Raw genomic sequence first — 23,573 nt, forward strand, 5'->3', positions numbered from 1 at the left:
CAGAACCCACTCTTGCTGTGGAATGGAATGAGACAGAGTCAGGAATTGATGATACAACATTAAAGTAATTAAAAAAGTATACAAAATATTCTTCTATATTTCTAGCCTGTTCCATGACATCATCTTGATTAGGTGTGATGTCAGAAAACAGAGAAATGGCCGGTGTTGGACCCTGTCTGTCAGAACGATTGTCAGTGAAACCTGTTGAAACCCTAGAACGTATCACCACATCTGTTCTCTTAGTAATTAGGGTTGACAGAATTCAGGCAAAGAAATAATGCAGTTTACCAGACCATGCTGCTGTTTAAATATGGAAAGGTTGTTAAAGCTTGGCCATTGTTCCCTGCCTTGGGGTAAGGTTGGGCTGGTGAGTAGAGGTGTGAAAAGATTTTTGATACAAGATTTCAGTGGGGGGTGGAGGTGTAGTTTTGATAGAACATTGTAATTAATTTATTTGTTCTGACGCTTTTACCAAACTGATTTATTGAAGCCTAACACCCTAAGCCTGCTTTTAACTGCAGTGCAACAGGCAAAAGCTCAATAATTAGTAAACTTGATCATGGTCATTTTTTTTCTCATTAGTTTATCCTCCACAGAACATACGATACAGCTTCAAAAGTAAGGAAGATATCAGTATCCATTTAAGAACTCTCCTCATTGTAGTCCAGGAACCAGTGATCTTGTTTTCTGCCTTTACAACATGATTGTAATCTTAGTCAAAGTTTCATCTGATTTTATTATTGTTGACACATTTGGAATATTCAGTGCAGTTTTGGGAATTCTGTTCTTAAAAATATATTCGATAAGGTGCAGAATAAAGTTAATGAGTTCATAAACTTGAGTTTCTAAGTGACAAGAAATAAGATGAGGAGGCAGTCCTTTAGTGAAAAGGGGATTGAGAGGAGATATGTGTTCAAAACGTCAGCAGCGAGTATTACATATCTATTGCTTGCTTTTCCAGGTATTATCTACATTGACCTCTTTACCTTCAGCTGCTGAACAAACAATTAGAACGGCTTTGGAGGTAAATTGCATGCTTTTTTTGACTATTGGATTACTGAGTCTTTTATATTCATGATCACGAATAGAAGGATTACAACACTGTTTTTGGTTTTTCCTTTGGGGTTTTTTTGAGTGGAAAGATCAAATCTGGAATTTACACCTTCATTTTCAAAATCTCATTTACACAGTTCGTCTGGGATTACTGCTGATCTTCCACTGTAGCTACAGTAGCCAATTGGAAGAGTCTCCATCCAAGGACATTCCAAGAGCAAATGTCATTTTCATCCTCTCCAAAGTGAGAAGCATTGTGTGGACAGTTGCAATGTATATCTGATCCATCTGATTCATTAATGTATCCTAACAGCCATCCTCAGGAATACACTTCTGATGTATCATAGTATAAAATAGCACAACAACTTTTGGCAGCTTCTTGCAGGAGTTATTCTACTAATTTCAGTGCTCAGTTTTTACTTCATACCTCTGCAAATTTCTCCTTTCAAGCATTTATCCATTTCGTTTGTGGATGTTAATACTGAATCTGATTTCACCAATCCTTTCAGACAGCTTTTAAAAGAATTTGCAACATAGAGTCATAGAGCTGTACAGTACGTAAACAGACCCATCAGTCCAACTTGGTCATGCGGACCAGATATCCAAAATGAATATAGTCCTATTTTCTGGCATTTAGCCCATATCCCTCTACACCCTTCCTATTCATGTACCCATCCAGATACCTTTTAGATGTTGCAATTGTACCTGCCTCCACCACTTCTTCTGGCCGTTCATTCCATAAATACACCACCTCCTGCATGAGAAAGTTGCCCCTTGGGTCCCTTTTTAAATCATTCCTCTCACCTTGAACCTGTGCCCTCTAGTTTTTGACTCCCCTACCCTGGGGAAAAAATTCTTGGCTATTCACCCTATCTGTGTCCCTCATGATTTTATAAACTTCTACAAGGTCATCCCTCAGCCTCCGATGCTCTAGGGAAAATAGCCCCAGCCTATTCAGCCTCTCCCTATAGCTCAAACCCTCCAACCCTAGCATATCCTGGTAAATCTTTAGTTAACCCTTTAAGATTTCACAACGTCCTTCCTACAGCAGGCACTTATGAATTTTTTTTTTCAATCACTTTAGAAGGCAACCAGTGGTTACCTATCTTTCTGCCATTGGAAATAAATTATTTTTATTTACTCATAATACGACCGTTCATGATTTTGAATACCTTTTGTAAACTTTCCTTTGAATTTCCTTTAAGGAAAACAGCCTCAGCTTCTGAGAACCTTCACAAAACTGTGTTAAATATCAACTGGCATGTGTCTACCTGTTTCGCAAGCCTGTCTATACAGTGCTGAATTCTATCACTATCTTCTATATTGTTAACTGCATTTTGGAATTACATGCTGCATATTTAAGTCACTAAGTTATATGAAAAGAACAATGGCCCAAATAGTGACCCTGTGGAATAGCACTGTAAACTATAAAATTTAGCATCACCACTTCTGTTTTCTGTGCATTAGCCAAGTATCATACTGCCACAATCCTTTCAATCTCATAGTTTTTATGAAGAACTTAATGAAGCCAAAAAAATTTTCCTTTGTCAAATGTATTCTTTCATTTATTCGTTCATACTTCCCCAAAAGCCAGATAATTTTGCTGGAATTACTGTCTCAAACCATATTCTCACCACTGGCGCACTAACTGTTCTGCCATTTGTTACGTTTATCTTTTTTTTTAAACAAGAATATGACATTTACGGTCATCCGGACTCCCCTAAAGCAGCATGAATGCTTTCATTCCTGGCCTATGTCAACTTTTTTTTTGCAATCTCTCCATGAACAATTTATGCCTGTTTGTGCTGAATCTTATGCAGTTTTTAGACTATGAGAAGCAGTTATCATTATCCAAATTATTTGCATTATGAATAAGGAGGGGATGTAGATGATTTGGCCCCTCTGCCATTCAGTTTGATCATTATTGATCTGATTTTAACCTCAAATATGCATTCGCAAATACCCCTGATTCCCTTTCATCCTCTTGCTCAGTAAGAATATATCTCCTGGATAATAAAATGTGAGGCTGGATGAACACAGCAGGCCAAGCAGCATCTCAGGAGCACAAAAGCTGACATTTCGGGCCTAGACCCTTCATCAGAGAGGGGGATGGGGAGAGGGAACTGGAATAAATAGGGAGAGAGGGGGAGGCGGACCGAAGATGGAGAGTAAAGAAGATAGGTGGAGAGAGTATAGGTGGGGAGGTAGGGAGGGGATAGGTCAGTCCAGGGAAGACGGACAGGTCAAGGAGGTGGGATGAGGTTAGTAGGTAGATGGGGGTGCGGCTTGGGGTGGGAGGAAGGGATAGGTGAGAGGAAGAACCGGTTAGGGAGGCAGAGACAGGTTAGACTGGTTTTGGGATGCAGTGGGTGGGGGAGAAGAGCTGGGCTGGTTTAGGGATGCAGTTGGGGAAGGGGAGATTTTGAAACTGGTGAAGTCCACATTGATACCATTAGGCTGCAGGGTTCCCAGGCAGAATATGAGTTGCTGTTCCTGCAACCTTCGGGTGGCATCATTGTGGCACTGCAGGAGGCCCATGATGGACATGTCATCTAAAGAATGGGAGGGGGAGTGGAAATGGTTTGCAACTGGGAGGTGCAGTTGTTTGTTGCGAACTGAGCGGAGGTGTTCTGCAAAGCGGTCTCCAAGCCTCCGCTTGGTTTCCCCAATGTAGAGGAAGCCACACCGGGTACAGTGGATGCAGTATACCACATTGGCAGATGTGCAGGTGAACCTCTGCTTAATGTGGAATGTCATCTTGGGGCCTGGGATAGGGGTGAGGGAGGAGGTGTGGGGGCAAGTGTAGCACTTCCTACGGTTGCAGGGGAAGGTGCCGGGTGTAGTGGGGTTGGACGGCAGTGTGGAGCGAACAAGGGAGTCACGGAGAGAGTGGTCTCTCCGGAAAGCAGACAGGGGTGGGGATGGAAAAATGTCTTGGGTGGTGGGGTCGGATTGTAAATGGCGGAAGTGTCGGAGGATGATGCGTTGTATCCGGAGGTTGGTAGGGTGGTGTGTGAGAACGAGAGGGATCCTCTTAGGGCGGTTGTGGCGGGGGCGGGGTGTGAGGGATGTGTTGCAGGAAATACGGGAGACGCGGTCAAGGGCCTTCTCGATCACTGTGGAGGGAAAGTTGCGGTCCTTGAAGAACTTGGACATCTGGGATGTGCGGGAGTGGAATGTCTTATCGTGGGAGCAGATGCGGCGGAGGCGGAGGAATTGGGAATAGGGGATGGAATTTTTGCAGGAGGGTGGGTGGGAGGAGGTCTATTCTAGGTAGCTGTGGGAGTCGGTGGGCTTGAAATGGACATCAGTTACAAGCTGGTTGCCTGAGATGGAGACTGAGAGGTCCAGGAAGGTGAGGGATGTGCTGGAGATGGCCCAGGTGAACTGAAGGTTGGGGTGGAAGGTGTTGGTGAAGTAGATGAACTGTTCGAGCTCCTCTGGGGAGCAAGAGGCGGCGCCGATACAGTCATCAATGTACCGGAGGAAGAGGTGGGGTTTGGGGCCTGTGTAGGTGCGGAAGAGGGACTGTTCCACGTAACCTACAAAGAGGCAGGCATAGCTGGGGCCCATGCGGGTGCCCGTGGCCACCCCCTTAGTCTGTAGGAAGTGGGAGGAGTAGGAACAGCAGGAACAGCAACTCATATTCCGCCTGGGAACCCTGCAGCCTAATGGTATCAATGTGGACTTCACCAGTTTCAAAATCTCCCCTTCCCCAACTGCATCCCTAAACCAGCCCAGTTCGTCCCCTCCCCCCACTGCACCACAAAACCAGCCCAGCTCTTTCCCCCCCACCCACCATCCCAAAACCAGTCCAACCTGTCTCTGCCTCCCTAACCGGTTCTTCCTCTCACCCATCCCTTCCTCCCACCCCAAGCCGCACCCCTATCTACCTACTAACCTCATCCCACCTCCTTGACCTGTCCGTCTTCCCTGGAATGACCTATCCCCTCCCTACCTCCCCACCTATACTCTCTCCACCTATCTTCTTTACTCTCCATCTTCGGTCCGCCTCCCCCTCTCTCCCTATTTATTCCAGTTCCCTCTCCCCATCCCCCTCTCTGATGAAGGGTCTAGGCCCGAAACGTCAGCTTTTGTGCTCCTGAGATGCTGCTTGGCCTGTTGTGTTCATCCAGCCTCACATTTTATTATCTTGGAATTCTCCAGCATCTGCAGCTCCCATTATCTCTGAGAATATATCTCCTTCTGTTTTGAGCTTAAAATATTCAAGGGCTTTGCTTCTACCACCTTTTCAATAAGATTTCCAAAGACTTGTGACCCTTTGAGAGAACACTTTCCGTTTTAAATGTGCGATCTCTGATTTTGAGGACTCCTAGTTCTTCGTTCTGTTATAACATATGCTTTGCACATCTATCCTGTCCAAACTCCTCAGTGTCTTGTATATTTACTCGGGATCTTCTCTTTCAATCCAGATATAAGTCTAGCCTGACCAACTTTTCTCCTTAACCTAAACCACTCATTTCAAGTATTGGTTTGGTAGCCTTTCAACTGTTTGCCACACATTTACATCCATCCTTAAGTTAAGTGACCAATACTGAGCATAATCTCACTCATTTTCTCTGACTCCTCGCATAACTTCCCTCCTTTTTCCTTGAGTGGGCTAACCCTTTCTCTAGCTACCTTCTTGCTCCTTATGTACGAATAAAAGGCTGTGGGATTTTCCTTAACTCTGTTTGCTAAAGATATCTCATGACCCCTTTTAGCCGTCTTAATTCCTCGTTTCAGATTGGCCTACTTTCCTGATATTCTTCCAAAGCTTCATCTGTTTTCAGTCACCTAGACCTTGTGAATGATTCCTTTTTCCTCTTTGCCAGTCTCTCAATTTGACCTGTCATCCATGGTTCCCTAATCTTGCCCTTTCTATCCCTCATTTTCACAGGGACATGTCTGTCCTGCATTCTAATCAACCTCTCTTTAAAAACCTCCCATGTATCAAATGTGAATTTACCCTCAAACAGCTGCTCCCAATTCATGTTCCCAAGCTCCTGCCAAATTTTGCTATAGTTGGCTTTCCCCCATTTCAGCACTCTTCCTTTCGGACCACTCTCCTCTTTGTCCATCAGTATTCTAAAACTTACAGAATTGTGATCACTATTACCAAACTAATCCCCTATTGAAACTTTAACCACCTGGCTGGGCTCATTCCCCAACACTAGGTCCAGTATGGCCCCTTCCCGAGTTGGACTATATTAACTGTCCTAACTATTTTTGAGTCATCAGCAAATTTGGCAACAGCATGTTTGACTTCCTTGTTCCAAGTCTTTTATATAAGTTGTGAGCAGTTGACATCCTATCACCAACCCTGGTTGCACACAATTTGTTACATCTTGCCAACCTGCAAAAGGCCAACTGTTTCTATTAGCCAATTTTCCATTCATGACAATATGCTTCCCACACACTGTGAGCTTTTATTTTCTGTGGTAACCTTTTATCAATTGCCTTCTAGAAATCTAAGTACAGTATATCTGTCATTTATCCATAGCACATGTTACTTCTTCAAAGAACTCTAATAGATTGCTTAAACATGATTTCTCTTTCTCAAAACAATTCTGCCTGCTTGAGTAGCTTAAACTAATCTTAATGGCCTGCTATGACTTTTTAATAATAGTTTCTACCGTTTTCCCTAAGACAGTTATTGAGTCAACGGATCTGCAGTTTCCTAATTTCTGACTCACTCCTTTTTTCACATAAGGAGTTAAATTTGCTCTCTTGTAATCAAATGTAATTTTGCCCAAACAAAAGGAGTTTTAGAAAATTCAGATCAAAATGTTATCAATCTCATTAGCTACTACTTTTTGGATGAAGTCCGTTAGTACCTGAGTACTTTCTTACTCCCCTCTCTCGCAAGCTAAAAATAAAATTTGATCATATTATGGTCGCTGCTGCTGAAAATATTTTAGTGTCAAATTTAAGAAAAATCATAGTCTTACAATGATTAAAGGCTACTTAGCACATTCTTAATATCAAATTTCAATTTTAATATCTTTGTTTTCACTTTAGACAATTCAAGCTCTCATGGGAAGTGCAGTCCAGCCATTACTAAATTCGGTAGAAGACTCCATTGAGGCCATTATTATCACAATGCACCAAGAAGACTTTGCTGGGTAATTACAAAAAGCAAGTTCAGAGTAACCTAACGCAGAGTGTCTTCATTGTAAATCTGTTTTGAATTTGACAATGTACTTTAAATAAAGGAAAAATTAAAATATTTATAGAATTAAGGTGAGCTTACCCATTGTTTGCCCCTGGAAGGATAGTTTAAATATGATTTATATACATTTGTATAGGTCTTCATCTGGGAAGCCAGAGGTCCCATGTTCTCTTTACATGAAGGAATTGCAAGGCTTTATATCACGTATCATGAGTGACTACTTTAAAAACTTTGAGTGCGTGGACTTCATCTATGACAATGCAGAAAATATTGCGCAGAGAGCGATTCAGTTATTTATCCGTAATGCAAGTCTATTGAAATCATTGGGTGAAGGAGGTAAAATGAGATTAGCTGCAGATTTTGCACAGGTAAGAACAAATAACATGTATTACTTTCTTCTTTGTCTTTGTCTCTGTCTCTGTTGATTTTATTTTACGATTTCAAAGTACAAATTTAGTGCAACACAATAGAATGCAAGATTAAAAATACTAAAATTATACTACATGGAGAATCGGGTGCTGTAGTATAAAATGAACAAACTAAGAATCCCCAAATCTGTATTTTGATAGACAAAATTATTTAGTGAAACCGTGTTCTTGAAGAAGATTAAATTAACTGTGTCCTAAATTCATGAATTTTTAGAATTTCGCTTGGCTTGGATAGTGTCAGAGCTTTGTCTGTGTGACAGTTGATCACGTTTTTGTTGACATTGTGCATTTAATCTACAATCTTTGCCATTGTTCCTTTTCTCTGTATCGTGATCTTTGCTGGCTCCAAACATTGATTTTCTCTCAGATCTTCTTGATACTCTCCATTCCACATGCCAAAAGGCCAGCCCACCTAATAGTTAGGTAGGCTCTTAATTTGGTTGACTGTAGCTGAGGAATTGAGAACAAAGATGGTAATCACGTCCTGCCATTAAATCTAGAAGGATTGGTGTGCAAACCCATTATTCTGAATTTCCCAACCTCGAACCTGCACTTGGTACTGCCTTTCAATTAATATTTAGTCTGTAATTTTGTCTTTTTTGGATATATAGCAGTGATATTGATGCGAAGGATAGCAAAGCAGAATTCTTTTTATGGACATCAAACTTGATGTTCACAGGTATGTGGGTATACTTATGTAGTAAACGTAAAATGTTAATGTGCAGATGTTGCAAGTAATTAGGAAGGCAAACAACATGTTGGCCTATACTGCAAAGGGACTGAAGTATGGTGAGTGCAGTTTTGGTATTCATATATAAGGAACATGCTTGCCTTGGAGGCAGTCTAGCGATAGTTCACTAGGTTGTTTTCTTAGATGAGACAATTATCCTATGAGTAAATTAAATCTCTACTCGTTGGCGTTCTCAAGAATGAAAGGCGATCTCACTGAAACACACAACCTTTTGAAACAGCGTGGTTTTTTTTAAGCTCATTTATAGTGAACACATTTGTTGCTCATCCCTGGCTATGGATTCTAGAACACAGGGCACAGGCTCAGAATAAGGGGTCAGTTATTTAAGATAGAGATGAAGAGAAATTTCTTACATGTGAATCTTTGGAATGCTAAGAGAATGGTGGATGCTTCATCATTGAGTCTTACATCTAAAGGTGAGATTTTTCTTGATCTCTCGGAATTGAGCTGTGGGGAATGGAAAGGAAAATGAAATCTGGACAGGCACTCAACCGTGATTGTACTGAATTGCCGAGCAGGCTTAAGTCGAGCTATTTGATCCAAGTTGCTCTTATTTCTTATTCTTATTAAGGTTGAGTAATATTAAGTGTGACAAGACAGATTTAGTTTAGACCTTAAATATTTATTGACATATCACTTTTGCTGGCATGATAATAGTAGCATCCATTTTTTTATACAAAGACATTTACTTACTCATCATACAATAGCACAATACATGCTGTTGTGTATTCTGTATTTGTGGGTTAATGTGTAAACATCATAATTGTGTCATTTTTTTAAGTTCAAAGGAATAAGAAAATCTTGCTTAAAAATTGGTTTTATATTGTATATGTTTGGTTAGAACTTGTACATTATCTTGCAATCTTACAGATGGAATTAGCAGTGGCACCTCTTTGCAGAAGAGTATCAGATCTTGGGAAATCCTATCGATTACTGAGATCATTCAGGTCAGTCTAATTCTAATTAAACTGGGTTTCAAGGGATTATTTATAATACATATCTTTTTATTTCTAATTGAAGTAATATGTAATAAGTTTGTTTTTCATACTTTATTCCGATTATATATTGTGGATGAATATTTCAGATGTCATAAATACGCTTTCTTGTAATGTTCACAATTGATTTATTATTGTCAGAACATTGTGTGAAAAGCAATGAATGCATTTAGTAATGATAACAGTGATGGTGAGTTAATAGGGTTTTTCCACAGAATGTTATGTACAAGGTGCCAACATCACAGGTAATTCTTAGTTTTTTCTTTGATAATTATGTATTTCAAAATAAGAGCACAAATCTGATGTGTTTCCATGAGCTGACACTGAGGCAGCTGTTTCATGAAACATAAAATGCTTACAGTGGAGAAAGAGATAATGCCGTCTGTCATGCTGTCTGTGCTGGTTCCTTGTAGCAACTAGACCCACTCCCCTTTCTTTTCACTGTTGTGCTACATTTTTCTTCACATTTTGAATCATTATCCAATTGCTTTTTGAAATCACAGTTGAATCTGCTTCCACCACACACTCTGCCAGTGCATTCTGCACATTACTATTCACAATTTTAAACAAAAGATTTTCCTCATATCTCCTCTGGTTATTTTGTCTGTCATTTTGGTGTTATCAATTCTCAAAGTGGGAAATGTTTCTGTCTGTCCAGAGCCTTCACAATTTTGAATATCTCTGTCCAATTTCCTTTCTACCGTCTGTTCTGAACATGCCCAGCTTTGCCATTCTGTCCCCATCATTTAAGTGCCTCATTCCTGGAACAATTTTTATAAATCTATTCCACACTCTGCTGCCTTCACAAATTGACACACTATTTCGTTTAAAGTCAAACTAGTAGTTCATTGTAATCTTTTTGTTTTGTTATTTGTAAAAACCCATGGCTCCAAATGCCTTTTTAATCGCATTCTAAGCCTGCCCTGTCAAATTCAACAATTTTTACACGGTAACCTGAGCTCTCATTGCTTCTACACCTCTTTGGAAGTGTATCGTTTATTGTATTTTGTCTTCCCTCATTCTTCTTGTCAAATTGTGTCAGTTCAGACTGATCTAAATTAACCCTAACGCATCAGAGTAATACAGCACAGAACCATTCCCCTAGGTCCGCACTGACAAAACATTGCAATCTGACCTAGTCCCTTTTGCCAGCATTTGGCATATATGCCTCTAAACCCTTCTTATTCATATATCTATCCAGATGCCAATTGAATGTTGTAACTGTACCCACCTCTACAACTTACTCTGCAACGTGCCCATCCATCCCATCAGCGTAGGTCCTCTTCACAGTTCACCAGACCTGCAAATTCTGAATTTGTGCCCAAGTCACCAAAGTCTGTCATTTACGTAGATGTCGGAAAATAATGGGTAGAACACCAATCTCTGGGGAACCCCAAAGGTCCAGAAACCACCATTCACCACTATTCTGTTCCTCTCACAGCCAATTTTGAATCTTTGATGCAGCTGTCCCTTTTATTTCATGGGGTTTAGCTTTATTGATAAGGCTGTTATGTAGCACTTTATTTAGATGCCTTCTGGAAGTTCTTGAATACATCATCAACTCAAAGATTGGAAAGGGTGTTTGGATATGTTGGATTAGTTCAGTTTGGTTGTGCATGCCCCAAAGTCTCAAACTGACCCTCTCAAACAATTGCTTTAGATTTGATAGGACGATTCTCCTTCATCAGAACTCTCAAATTACATGCACAATTTACCAAAAAATCTGTGCTAGCTTTCCTAATTAATTAGGTCAAAACTAACAGTTATTTGGATTATAAGAAAATGTTAAATACCACATGAAAAGCTTGTTAACAAAATTGACTCATGGGGTAGGAACGGTTGTTTCCATTGCTTTCTGGGGAAAATAATTACACAGACTAATGATCTTCTGATAGTAAAAAAAAACACATCTCCTCAGGAGGTGTGGGATACAGGGTGATTGGCTGTTTGGATTCAGAATTGGTTGACTGACAGGAGGCAGAGAGTGGTTGTAGATGTTAAGTATTCTGCCCAGAGGTCAGTGCTGAGCGGTGTCCTGCAGGGCTCTGTTCTTGGGCCTCTGCTCTTTGCAGTTTTTATAAATGACTTGGATTAGGAGGTTGAGGGGTGGGTTAGTATGTTTGCTGATGACGCAAAGGTTGGAGGTGCCGTTGATAGTATCGAGGGCTATTGCAGGCTTCAGCGAGACATTGACAGTATGCAGAGCTGGGCTGAGAAATGGCAAATGGAGTTCAACCTGGATAAATGCGAGGTGATGCATTTTGGAAGGTCAAACTTAAATGCTGAATATAGGATTAAAGGCAGGATTCTCAGCAGTGTGGAGGAACGACGGGATCTTGGTGTTCAAGTGCAGAGCTCCCTCAAAGTTGCCACCCAAGTAGATGAAGCGTATGGTGTTTTGGCTTTCATTAACAGGGGAATCGAGTTTAAGAGCTGCGAGGTTATGCTGCAGCTCTACAAAACCCTGGTGAGACCACACTTGGAATATTGTGTCCAGTTCTGGTCACCCTATTATAGGAAAGATGTGGAGGCTTTGGAGAGGGTGCAAAGGAGGTTTACCAGGATGCTGCCTGGACTGGAGAGCTTGTCTTACGAGGAGAGGTTGACTGAAGTCGGACTTTTTTCTCTGGAGAGAAGGAGGAAGAGAGGTGACCTGATCGAGGTGTACAAGGTAATGAGAGGCATGGATAGAGTCGACAGCCAGAGAGTTTTCCCTAGGACAGGATTGACTGCCACGAGGAGTCATAGTTTTAAGGTGTTCGGAGGAAGGTATAGAGGAGACGTCAGGGGGAGGTTCTTCACCCAGAGAGTTGTGAGCGCATGGAATAGTTTGCCAGTGGTAGTCGTGGAAGGGGAGTCATTAGTGACACTTAAGCGACTGCTGGACATGCACATGGACAGCAGTGAATTGAGGGGAATGTAGGTGAGGTTATATTATTTTTGGATTAATGTTCTATGTATCTCCATGTTAAAACACCAGAAGTCACATGACACCAGGTTATAGTCTTCAAGGACTGCAACTTTCCCCCCACAGTGGTCGAGAACGCCACATCTGCGTTTCCCGCAACACATCCCTCACACCCCGCCCCCGCCACAACCGCCCAAAGAGGATTCCCCCTCGTTCTCACACACCACCCCACCAACCTCCGGATACAATGCATCATCCTCCAACACTTCCGCCATCTACAATCCGACCCCACCACCCAAGACATTTTTCCATCCCCACCCTTGTCTGCTTTCTGGTGAGACCACTCTCTCCATGACTCCCTTGTTCACTCCACACTGCCCTCCAACCCCACCACACTTGGCACCTTCCCCTGCAATGCAGGAAATGCTACACTTGTCCCCACACCACCTCCCTCACCCCTATCCCAGGCCCCAAGATGACTTTCCATATTAAGCAGAAGTTCACCTGCACACCTGCCAATGTGGTATACTGTATCCATTGTACCCGGTGTGGCTTCCTCTACATTTGGGAAACCAAGTGGAGGCTTGGGGACCGCTTTGCAGAACACCTCTGCTCGGTTCGCAATAAACAACTGCACCTCCCAGTCGCAAACCATTTCCATTCCCCCTCCCATTCTTTAGATGACATGTCCATCATGGGCCTCCTGCAGTGCCACAATGATGCCACCCGAAGGTTGCAGGAACAGCAACTCATATTCCGCTTGGGAACCCTGCAGCCCAATGTTATCAAAGTGGACTTCACCAGCTTCAAAATCTCCCCTTCCCCCACCGGATCCCAAAACCAGCCCAGTTCGTCCCCTCCCCCCACTGCACCACACGACCAGCCCAGCTCTTCCCCTCCACCCACTGCATCCCAAAACCAGTCCAACCTGTCTCTGCCTCCCTAACCTGTTCTTCCTCTCACCCATCCCTTCCTCCCACCCCAAGCCGCACCTCCATCTCCTACCTACTAACCTCATCCCATCTCCTTGACCTGTCCGTCTTCCCTGGACTGACCTATACCCTCCCTACCTATACTCTCCTCTCCACCTGTCTTCTTTTCTCTCCATCTTCAGTCTGCCTCCCCCTCTCTCCCTTTTTATTCCAGAACCCTCACCCCATCCCTCTCTCTGATGAAGGGTCTAGGCCCGACACATCAGCTTTTGTGCTCCTGAGATGCTGCTGGGCCTGCTGTGTTCATCCAGCCTCACATTTTATTATCTTAACCAGGTTATAGTCCAACAGGTTTATTTGAGATCACTATCTTTCAGGCACAGCCCCTTCGTTGGGTGACTTCCGATGAAGGACCTGTGCTTCGAAAGCTTGTGATTTCAAATAAACCTGTTGGACTGTAACCTGGTGTTGTGACTTCTGACTTTGTTCATCCTAATTCAACATGAGCACCTCCACGTAATTTTGAAAGGGAAACCTCTTGTTCTTGAGCTGTGACCATTAATTTTAGACTCGCCCACATCAGAAAATATTGTTCCCATATCCTCACATGTAGGATCACAACATCCTGGTGAATCTCCTCTGCACCCTCTCTTTCGAGCCATCAACATCCTTACAAATCATCAACCAATCGTTCATCCATGTTAATGTTACTTCTTGCAACATATGCTTTTATCATGTGTACAATAGAACATAGAACATTACAGCACAGTACAGGCCCTTCAGCCCTCGATGTTGTGCTGACCTGTCATACCGATCTCAAGCCCATCTAACCTACACTATTCCATGTACGTCCATATGCTTATCCAATGTCGACTTAAATGTACCTAAAGTTGGCGAACCTACTACCGTTGCAGGCAAAGCGTTCCATTCCCTTACTACTCTCTGAGTAAAGAAACTACCTCTGACATCTGTCCTATATCTTTCACCCATCAATTTAAAGCTATGCCTCCTCGTGCTCGCCGTCACCATCCTAGGAAAAAGGCTCTCCCTATCCACCGTATCTAACCCTCTGATTATTTTATATGTTTCAATTAAGTCACCTCTCAACCTTCTTCTCTCTAATGAAAACAGCCTCAAGTCCCTCAGCCTTTCCTCGTAAGACCTTCCCTCCATACCAGGCAACATCCTAGTAAATCTCCTCTGCACCCTTTCCAAAGCTTCCACATCCTTCTTATAATGCGGTGACCAGAACTGTACACAATACTCCAAGTGTGGCCGCACCAGAGTTTTGTACAGCTTCACCATAACCTCTTGGTTCCGGAACTCGATCCCTCTATTAATAAAAGCTAAAACACTGTATGCCTTCTTAACAGCCCTGTCAACCTGGGTGGCAACTTTCAAGGATCTGTGTACATGGACACTGAGGTCTCTCTGCTCATCTACACTACCAAGAATCTTACCATTAGCCCTGTACTTTGCCTTCTGGTTACTCCTGCCAAAGTGCATCACCTCACACTTGTCTGCATTAAACTCCATTTGCCACCTCTCAGCCCAGCTCTGCAGCTTATCTATGTTATAACTATTTCTGTCAGTTTGAGATTCTCCCATTAGGGAAATATTTTCTCAACATCTACCCTGTCAAGCCTCCTCAAAATCTTGTACGTTTGAATAAGATCACCCTTCATTCTTTCAAACTCTGAAGAACAAAGGTCTAACCTGTTTAGCAGCTCTTGGTAAGTTAATCCACATATCCCATGCATCAGCCCAATGAATCTACATTGAATTGCTACCAACACCAGCATTTAATTTCTTTAATATGGGGACCAAAACTGTCCAAAGTATTCCAAGTGCAGCCTTGCCAACAGTCTGCACAGTCGTAACAAGACTTACCCATTTTTAAACTCCCAACACCCTGGCAATAAAGGTCAAAATTCCACTTGCCTTCTGAATTACTTGCTGCATAGCATGCTAAATTTTGTATGCACAAGAATATGCATAGCCTCTGTGCTACACCATTTTTCACTTTTTAACACTTCTCTCTCTATTTAATTAATATTTCGTCTTTAGATCCTTGTTAATAAAGTGAATTACCTCACACTTTCCGACAGTAAACTCCATCTGCCAAATCTTTGCCCACTCATTCAACTAATCTGTATCCCCTTGCAAATTCCTGGAGTCCTCATCACAATGTGCCCACCCACCAATTATTTTTAACATTAGCAATTATGGTTAAGTTACACTCTTCCATTCCTCCAAGTCTTCAATCTAGATAGTATACAGTTGAGGTCCTCCGAGTGATCTTGTATCACTGCACCAGTTATGTCTTCCCGACCTAAAAGAGGCTCATTAATCTCATCAGTCTTCTTGCGTTAAACAAACCTCACCCCATGCTAGTAATACATTATCCTTAATACTGTGAGCTTGCATCTTCTGTTTGACACCTATCAAACACCTCCCAGAAATTCAAATACACCCACATCTACCAGTTCTCATTTATCAACTCTGCTTGTTATATCCTCAAAGAACTCTAGCAAATTTATCGAACATTAATTGTCTTTCACAAAACCATGCTGATTCTGTTCAATTGCACTAAACATTTCCAAATGTCTTGCTATTTTTCCTTCATGCCAACTCTAGTATTTTCGCAATGACAGATGTTAGGCCCAACAGGGCTACAGTTTCCTGATTTCCACCTCTCCTTCTTCAGTAGGTGGGGTCATATTAGTGGTTTTCCAATTTGTTGGATGTCTCAATCCAGTGAGTTCTGGAACATTTCAACCAATGCCTCCACTATCTCTGCAACCCTTAAAATCTTTGTTCTACACCATCACATCCTGGCAACTTGTCTGCCTTCAGTCTCATTAATTTGTCAAATATTTTGTCCTTCATGACAAAGACTATTACAAGACCTTTCTTCCCATTAACACGTTTGTTCCATAATCAAATAACTTCCCATAACTGTGTTACAACTCCTGAGTTTTCATGTACTTGGAGATACTTTATGAAATGTCATTTGGAAACCAAGGACACTACATAAACTGCCCTATCTCTCACATCCGCGTTACCTCATCAAAAAAAACTCAAACTAGTTAAACACAATTTCCTGGTCATGAAACAAGATAGATTCTGCTTGATTCCACCATTATAATTTTCTAAATATCCTATTTTAATGTACATATTTATAGTCATTTACCTGTGACAGATGTTAGACTAACTCCTGCTTTCTGTCTTCTCTTTTGGGGGGAAAAAAATGTGGTGCTGTATTAACTATTTTTTTGTTTTGAAGTCTTGAGATGCAAGCCCTCTGGTGCTGATACGGTGGCGACTGCGAAGAACATTCTTACACGCAGTGAATGATAATGACCTAGAACTTGCTGCCTCCAATAGTAGTGGAAGCAGGGATGATCAGTGATTTCAAAGTGTAGAGGCTTGAGACAAATAAACTTGCTACGGGGATAAAGTGAGAGAAATGGGACTATCCGGATTGCTGTAGAGACCCAGCATACACATTTGATGGGCTGAATGTATTCTTTTTGTGCTGTTTCGACTGAAGCAAACATGCAGTGAATTTGTGGTCCTAAAACAAGAGCCAAATGATCTGTTTTTTAAAATGTGATATTTACATCAAAGTAAGATTTGAGTTCCCCTGCTCATTAACATAGTGCAACAGAATCCATTACATCCAATTAAGAGGGCAGATGTGCATCTTGTCCTAAAGACAGTACATTATAGAAGTATTCTTTCAGTGCTGCATGGGGTGTCAACCTGAATTGTGTGTTCAGGTCTAAGGTTGGACTTGTACCCAAAACCTTTGAACTTAGTCAAGAATGCTACCACTCAATCATGACTCCAGCTGATGATTTAAAATTTGCAATTTGAACAAATCACTCAAACAACTGTTGGAAATATAATTAAATAATGTAAAATGTGAACAATAGGTGAGAGAAAAAAAACACCTTGGTTTTTACACCTATTTAATACTGTCCCATCTATATACAAGATAGGAGATACTTTGTTTGTCAAGAACATACTGTTGCAATAAATTTGCTGTTCTAGCAATGAGCAAGCTCAGCACAAATATTGGAAAGCTTTGCTCAGGAAGCAGACCATCTCATAATAGGAGTAGTCTTGTAATTTAATTGTTTAGAACTGTATCCAGAACATTTTTGTACACGTTCTTGAAATGTTTTCTACTTCACAGACCATTACTCTTCCAGACAAGTGAACATATTGCTAGTAGCCCAGCTGTAGGGGATATTGTTCCATACAGTACTATTCTTCATTTCCTGTTCACTAGAGCACCACCTGACCTGAAGCCACCACACCAGGTATTCAAAGAGCTGACTAGATAATAACCACTTAATTGCTTTCGCTTTTTTCTTTTCTGGGTAATTAATGTAACTGTTAAATTACAGCAGTAATGAAGGTTGTTTGTGTCAGTTGATACGTGTATGTAAATTCAAAATGAAATTGTTTTTGTTTTTTTTTGTTGAAGCTGTTTTTACCTTGCTATAAATTCGTACTATAAAATGTTTTATTCCTCATTAAATATACTTCCATACCATAGAACTTAATCCGAATTTGATTTTGGGAAAACCATGTTAGCATTAAAGTCAGAATTAAGAATTTGGAGATACATAATATTAGATCTCCTTTTTATTCCAATAACTATTCATATGCTAGGTTCTCAAAATAGCATTCACCCAAATGATAAAGTTTTGTTTTTAAAATTGGTTACTTCAATTTAGCTTCGTCTTAAAAGAAGCTAACACACTGACACAGATATTGAGGTTTTCTGCAGCAGTCTCTATCTTAATCCTGTATCCAACTTTTCCCAGGGACAGCAAAAAGCTCCATTTGGCTTTGATGGGGCTCAGTGGTTAGCACTGTTGCCTCACAGTGCCAGGGACCGGGTTCAATTCCACCCTCTGGCAAATGTGCAGACTTCTGCACGCAGACATCAGATGACTATCTGCATGGGTTTCCTCCTATACAAGCTAGATGGATTAACCATAGTGGGAGGGGTTGGTGTGACCTCAGTGGGTTGAATGGCCTGCTTCCATGTTGTATAATTCTAACTCCTGTGGTTATGTAGAAGAACTACATATTTCAAAGAATGAAGACCTTGCATTGTAATTAATCATTGCACAATGTGCAGGAAATGACTTCCATAAAGTTATCATGATCTTATTTCAAACATCTATTATTTTACACTTGAATAAGTTAACTGAATATTGATAGCAATTATAAAGTTAAGGCTGAATATATTCTCACTGTTGAAAAATACATTGAATGGATGTAAAAGCAATAAACTGTGCGAGTGTTAAGTCTGAGCGCGTGTGTCAGCTCTAGTTTCAAAGGACCCAGCTAACAGCTTGAAAAGATTAAACCAAATCAGGAGCCCAAAAGAGGGTGAATACATTTTTACTTCAACACAAAATTACAAAAAGGTGGAAGAATATCTTAACACTGTAATTTTACTGCCTATTTATTATTACAATATTATAGTTATGTAACCATAAGACAACTGTGTGACATTAATTGCAGAGGGCAGAGTGGTCTATAGCTCGGTATTCTCAATGGCTTGATGATCATCCATCAGAAAAGGATCGACTAATTCTCATCAGGTAATAAATACTTAGTTTCTGGAATTCTGCATTATTACACATGATATGGAAATAAACTTTTTAAAAATTCTGAATTTGAGATTAGATACTGTTAAGGACATTAAAATAATTGATAGTCTAGCTTTTCAAAACTTAGGCTTAGTTTTTCTTTAAAATGCATTAAATTAGACAAGTTGGTGGGTTTTCACTGTATGGCTAGTCTGATACTTGTTGGAACACAACTGTGCAGTGCCTGGAAGTGGTTGCAATCTGACCTTGCAACATCCCAGATGCCTTGTGAAAGTCAAGTATTTTCCACTTGATGGCTGGAAAATTTAAGTGAGGATCACTTGTCATGCACCTCTTCACACTGAGTAGCAAATGACACAACGTCAGTATTGACAGTTTGGAAATACTTTTTATTTCCTCTCTCATCTAAGATGAAAGCAAAAAATAGTTTCTTGTCCAGATTCCTTGTCCAATGTGCTTAGCTCCTTGTTGTTTCCCCTCAAGAATGTTATCAAATCTGTTAACCTTTTCTCAATCTGACATAGCATAACCAAGCTTGCCCCTCCTATGATCACCTATTTGAACAAATTGTTAATCGTTTGTGTTTTTTATGTTGTAATTGAAGTTAATGCATACTGTGTTTGAAAATCCTAAAATGTGTTTACAAAGTTTTGTTTTGTTTAGGGGTGCTCTTGAAGCTTATGTTCAATCGGTACGAGCAAGAGAAGGAAAAGAATTTGCTCCAGTATATCCAATAATGTTGCAACTCCTCCAAAAGGCCATGATCAATATACAATGAGGCTCTTTTCCCTCCGAAACAAGATGTCTCCGTACTTGAAACTTCTTGCCTGCAATGTTGGAATAACCGTTTAACGTAAAGATCAGTTTCAAAGCGAACAGTGATTTGAATTTTGGTAATCTTTAGTGGGAAGTTTCCAAGTAGTTTATTCCCTTAAAATCATAGTTACAAAAGAACTGTTAATTCATTAGCCATTTCGTGCATTGGGTCTCATAAACAGAACCAAGATAAATTGTGTTGGTGGCATTAGTTGAATAAGTGTAGGTGAAGAAACCTCTGCTTCTCTTTGTGCAGCACTAGTGGAAAAGGACTTGATTCAACACTTCAGTTATCCGGTGCAATTTTTTAATACGATCAAATCAATCTATACGCTCTTCTAGTTTGAGCTATGTACATCAAATCAGCTGCTGTGGGCTGAGTAATTTTTCTTGATTTCTTTCTTTGCTGTCAGCATACATTTATTAATAAAATATTGTTTTCAATAAAGTATAACAAGATTATTTAATTTCCATTGGCCCAGATCTTTCCTCTAGCATTGGAGAAGGTACATGTTATACAGACTGCAATTTAATCTACTTACTTACTTACAATTTTACAAAGAAGCTTTGTTTCCTGCATCAGCAGGTCCAAATTGTCAAACTAATTCCAGTACAGCCACACCCCCTTGTCATACTGTGAAAACAGATAACCTAATCCTCCCTCCACTGACCCCTTCGCCCGCTTCCAACACAACTCGGCCTCCTACCTTCCCTCGACCTCTTCATCTCAAACTGCTGTTGAGACATCAACCGCCTCAACCTCTTCACCCCTCTCACCCACTCCAACCTCTCCCCTGCAGAACGGGCTGCCCTCCGCTCCAACCCCAACCTCACCGTCAAACCCGCAGACAAGGGCGGCACAGTGATAGTATGGCGCACTGACCTCTACATCGCCGAGGCCTAACGCCAACTCTGACACCTCCTACCACCCCCTCGATCATGACCCCACACCCGAGCACCAAACCATCATCTCCAACACCATTCATGACCTCATCACCTCAGGGGACCTCCCACCCACAGCCTCCAACCTCATTGTTTCCCCAACCCCGCACGGCCCGTTTCTACCTCCTTCCCAAAATCCACAAACCTGCCTGCCCTGGTCGACCCATTGTCTCAGCCTGTTCCTGCCCCACCGAACTCATCTCCACCTATCTGGCCTCCATTTTCAACCCCTTTGGTCCAGGAACTCCCCACCTACGTGCGTGACACCACCCACGCCCTCCACCTCCTTCAGGACTTCCAATTCCCTGGCCCCCAACACCTCATTTTCACCATGGATGTCCAGTCCCTATCCACCTGTATTCTGCATGCAGATGGCCTCAAGGCCGTCCGCTTCTTCCTGTCCCGCGGGCCCAACCAGTCCCCCTCCACCAACACCCTCATCCGCCTAGGTAAACTCGTCCTCACCCTCAACAACTTCTCTTTCGATTCCTCCCACTTCCTACAGACTAAGGGGGTGGCCATGGGCACCTGCATGGGCCCCAGCTATGCCAGCCTCTTTGCAGGTTACGTGGAACAGTCCCTCTTCCGCACCTACACAGGCCCCAAACCCCACCTCTTCCTCCGTTACTGTATTGGCGCCGCCTCTTGCGCCCCAGAGGAGCTCGAACAGTTCATCCACTTCGCCAACACCTTCCACCCCAACCTTCAGTTCACCTGAGCCATCTCCAGCACATCCCTCACCTTCCTGGACCTCTGTCTCCATCTCAGGCAACCAGCTTGTAACTGATGTCCATTTCAAGCCCACCGACTCCCACAGCTACCTAGAATATACCTCAGCCCACCCACCCTCCTGCAAATATTCCATCCCCTATTCCCAAATGCTCCGCCTCGCCACATCTGCTCCTACGATGAGGCATTCCACTCCCGCACATCCCAGATGTCCAAGTTCTTCCAGGACCGCAACTTTCCCCCCAGTGGTCGAGAACGCCCTTGACCGTGTCTCTTGCAACACATCCCTCACACCCCGCCCCCGCCACAACCACCCAGAGAGGATTCCCCCTCGTTCTCACACACCACCCCACCAACCTCCAGATACAACACATCATCCTCCGACACTTCTGCCATCTACAATCCGACCCCACCACCCAAGACATTTTTCCATCCCCACCGTTGTCTGCTTTCTGGAGAGATCACTCTCTCCGTGACTCCCTTGTTCGCTCCACACTGCCCTCCAACCCCACCACACCAGGCAACTTCTCCTGCAACCGCAGGAAATGCTACACTTGCCCCCACACCACCTCCCTCACCCCTATCCCAGGCCCCAAGATGACCTTCCATATTAAGCAGAGGTTCACCTGCACATCTGCCAATGTAGTATCCTGCATCCATTGTACCCGGTGTGGCTTCCTCTACATTGGGAAAACCAAGCGGAGGCTTGGGGACCGCTTTGCAGAACACCTCCGCTCGGTTTGCAACAAACAACTGCACCTCCCAGTCGCAAACCATTTCCACTCCCCCTCCCATTCTTTCGATGACATGTCCATCATGGTCCTCCTGAAGTGCCACAATGATGCCACCCGAAGGTTGCAGGAACAGCAACTCATATTCCGCTTGGGAACCCTGCAGCCCAATGGTGTCAATGTGGACTTCACCAGCTTCAAAATCTCCACTTCCCCACCGCATCCCAAAACCAGTCCAACCTGTCTCTGCCTCCCTAACCTGTTCTTCCTCTCACCCATCCCTTCCTCCCACCCCAAGCCGCACCTCCATCTCCTACCTACTAACCTCATCCCACCTCCTTGACCTGTCCATCTTCCCTGGACTGACCTATCCCCTCCCTACCTCCCCACCTAAACTCTCCTCTCCACCTTCGGTCCGCCTCTCCCTATTTATTCCAGAACCCTCACCCCATCCCCCTCTCTGATGAAGGGTCTAGGCCCAAAACGTCAGCTTTTGTGCTCCTGAGATGCTGCTGGGCCTGCTGTGTTCATCCAGCCTCACATTTTATTACCTTAGTCTGGCTTCAGTTCTTGTCAAATACATTGCTGGGGGATGTGAAGGACAATGTTCAGCTTCATGCTGGGGAGGGGCAGGGTCGGCAATGTTGAACTCTTCGACATTGTGGGCTGCAAGTGAGGTCAGTCATGAAGGAGGGAGAGGGAAGAAAAAAAAATGCTCAACACATCCTTAAGACATCAGCACAGAACTCGGTCATTCAGCCCATCAATTTGGCTGTGCGATTTAATAAGATGACAGATGATCTGATAATCCTCAACTCTAGCTTCCTGCTTTATCCCTGTAAAAATTTGTTTATCTCAGCCTTGAAAATGCTTAAATGACCCAGCCTTAACAGCCCTCTGTGGAAAAGGATTTGCAACCATCAGAAGGAATTCCTCAATCCCAGACAACATTCACTCTTCTGACATCAAGTGGACAGCACCTTGGAATTATGGAAGGCGAGTCACTAGACGGATGGAGATTATTGCAGGTGCTTTGAAACACAACAGATTTACTTTAAAGATAGACTTTTATTCCGAGTATAAAATCAACAAAACTGCAAGTAAATCCAAGTCTTATGCAAACAAGCTACTCTTTTTAGTTCTGGCCATCTGCTTTTACAGCTGTTGGAATCTCAGAGCAACCTCAATAGATAGAACTTAAACGTTTCTTTAAGTATGTGCATTCTAAGACTTCATGTTAACTCATGGCCCAAATCTTGCAATAACAGAGAGAGGAAAACTGAAGATTTTTGATAATCTACTTTAAAAGGTTGGACCTTCAATGATGTCACAGGACTCCAAGATAATGGATTTAAAACTGTAAAAATTCTCATTGTGCACAAATATTTAAACCGAACAGCAAGTTCCCATAAATATCAAAGTTATTGTACAATATAAACTAAGATTTTTAAACTGACCATTATTTGATACAGATGAAATA

The 23,573-nt window shown here is 42.3% G+C and overlaps 1 protein-coding gene across 1 annotated transcript in view; it reads left to right on the top strand.

Annotated features, from left to right (window-relative positions):
* cog5 (component of oligomeric golgi complex 5) overlaps positions 1-20,103 on the top strand; it is a 124,572-nt gene extending 104,469 nt beyond the window's left edge. The window contains exons 16-22 of the mRNA XM_048554284.2: positions 962-1,024; positions 7,075-7,178; positions 7,362-7,593; positions 9,275-9,351; positions 17,441-17,567; positions 18,787-18,866; positions 19,539-20,103. Coding sequence (XP_048410241.1) covers positions 962-1,024; positions 7,075-7,178; positions 7,362-7,593; positions 9,275-9,351; positions 17,441-17,567; positions 18,787-18,866; positions 19,539-19,653 — 798 coding nt within the window. The 3' untranslated portion in view covers positions 19,654-20,103. The remainder of the gene's footprint in view (positions 1-961; positions 1,025-7,074; positions 7,179-7,361; positions 7,594-9,274; positions 9,352-17,440; positions 17,568-18,786; positions 18,867-19,538) is intronic.
* Positions 20,104-23,573: the final 3,470 nt, after the last annotated feature.

This window comes from Stegostoma tigrinum, chromosome 25 (assembly GCF_030684315.1).
Source record: "Stegostoma tigrinum isolate sSteTig4 chromosome 25, sSteTig4.hap1, whole genome shotgun sequence".
Classification (NCBI taxonomy): Eukaryota; Metazoa; Chordata; class Chondrichthyes; order Orectolobiformes; family Stegostomatidae; genus Stegostoma; species Stegostoma tigrinum.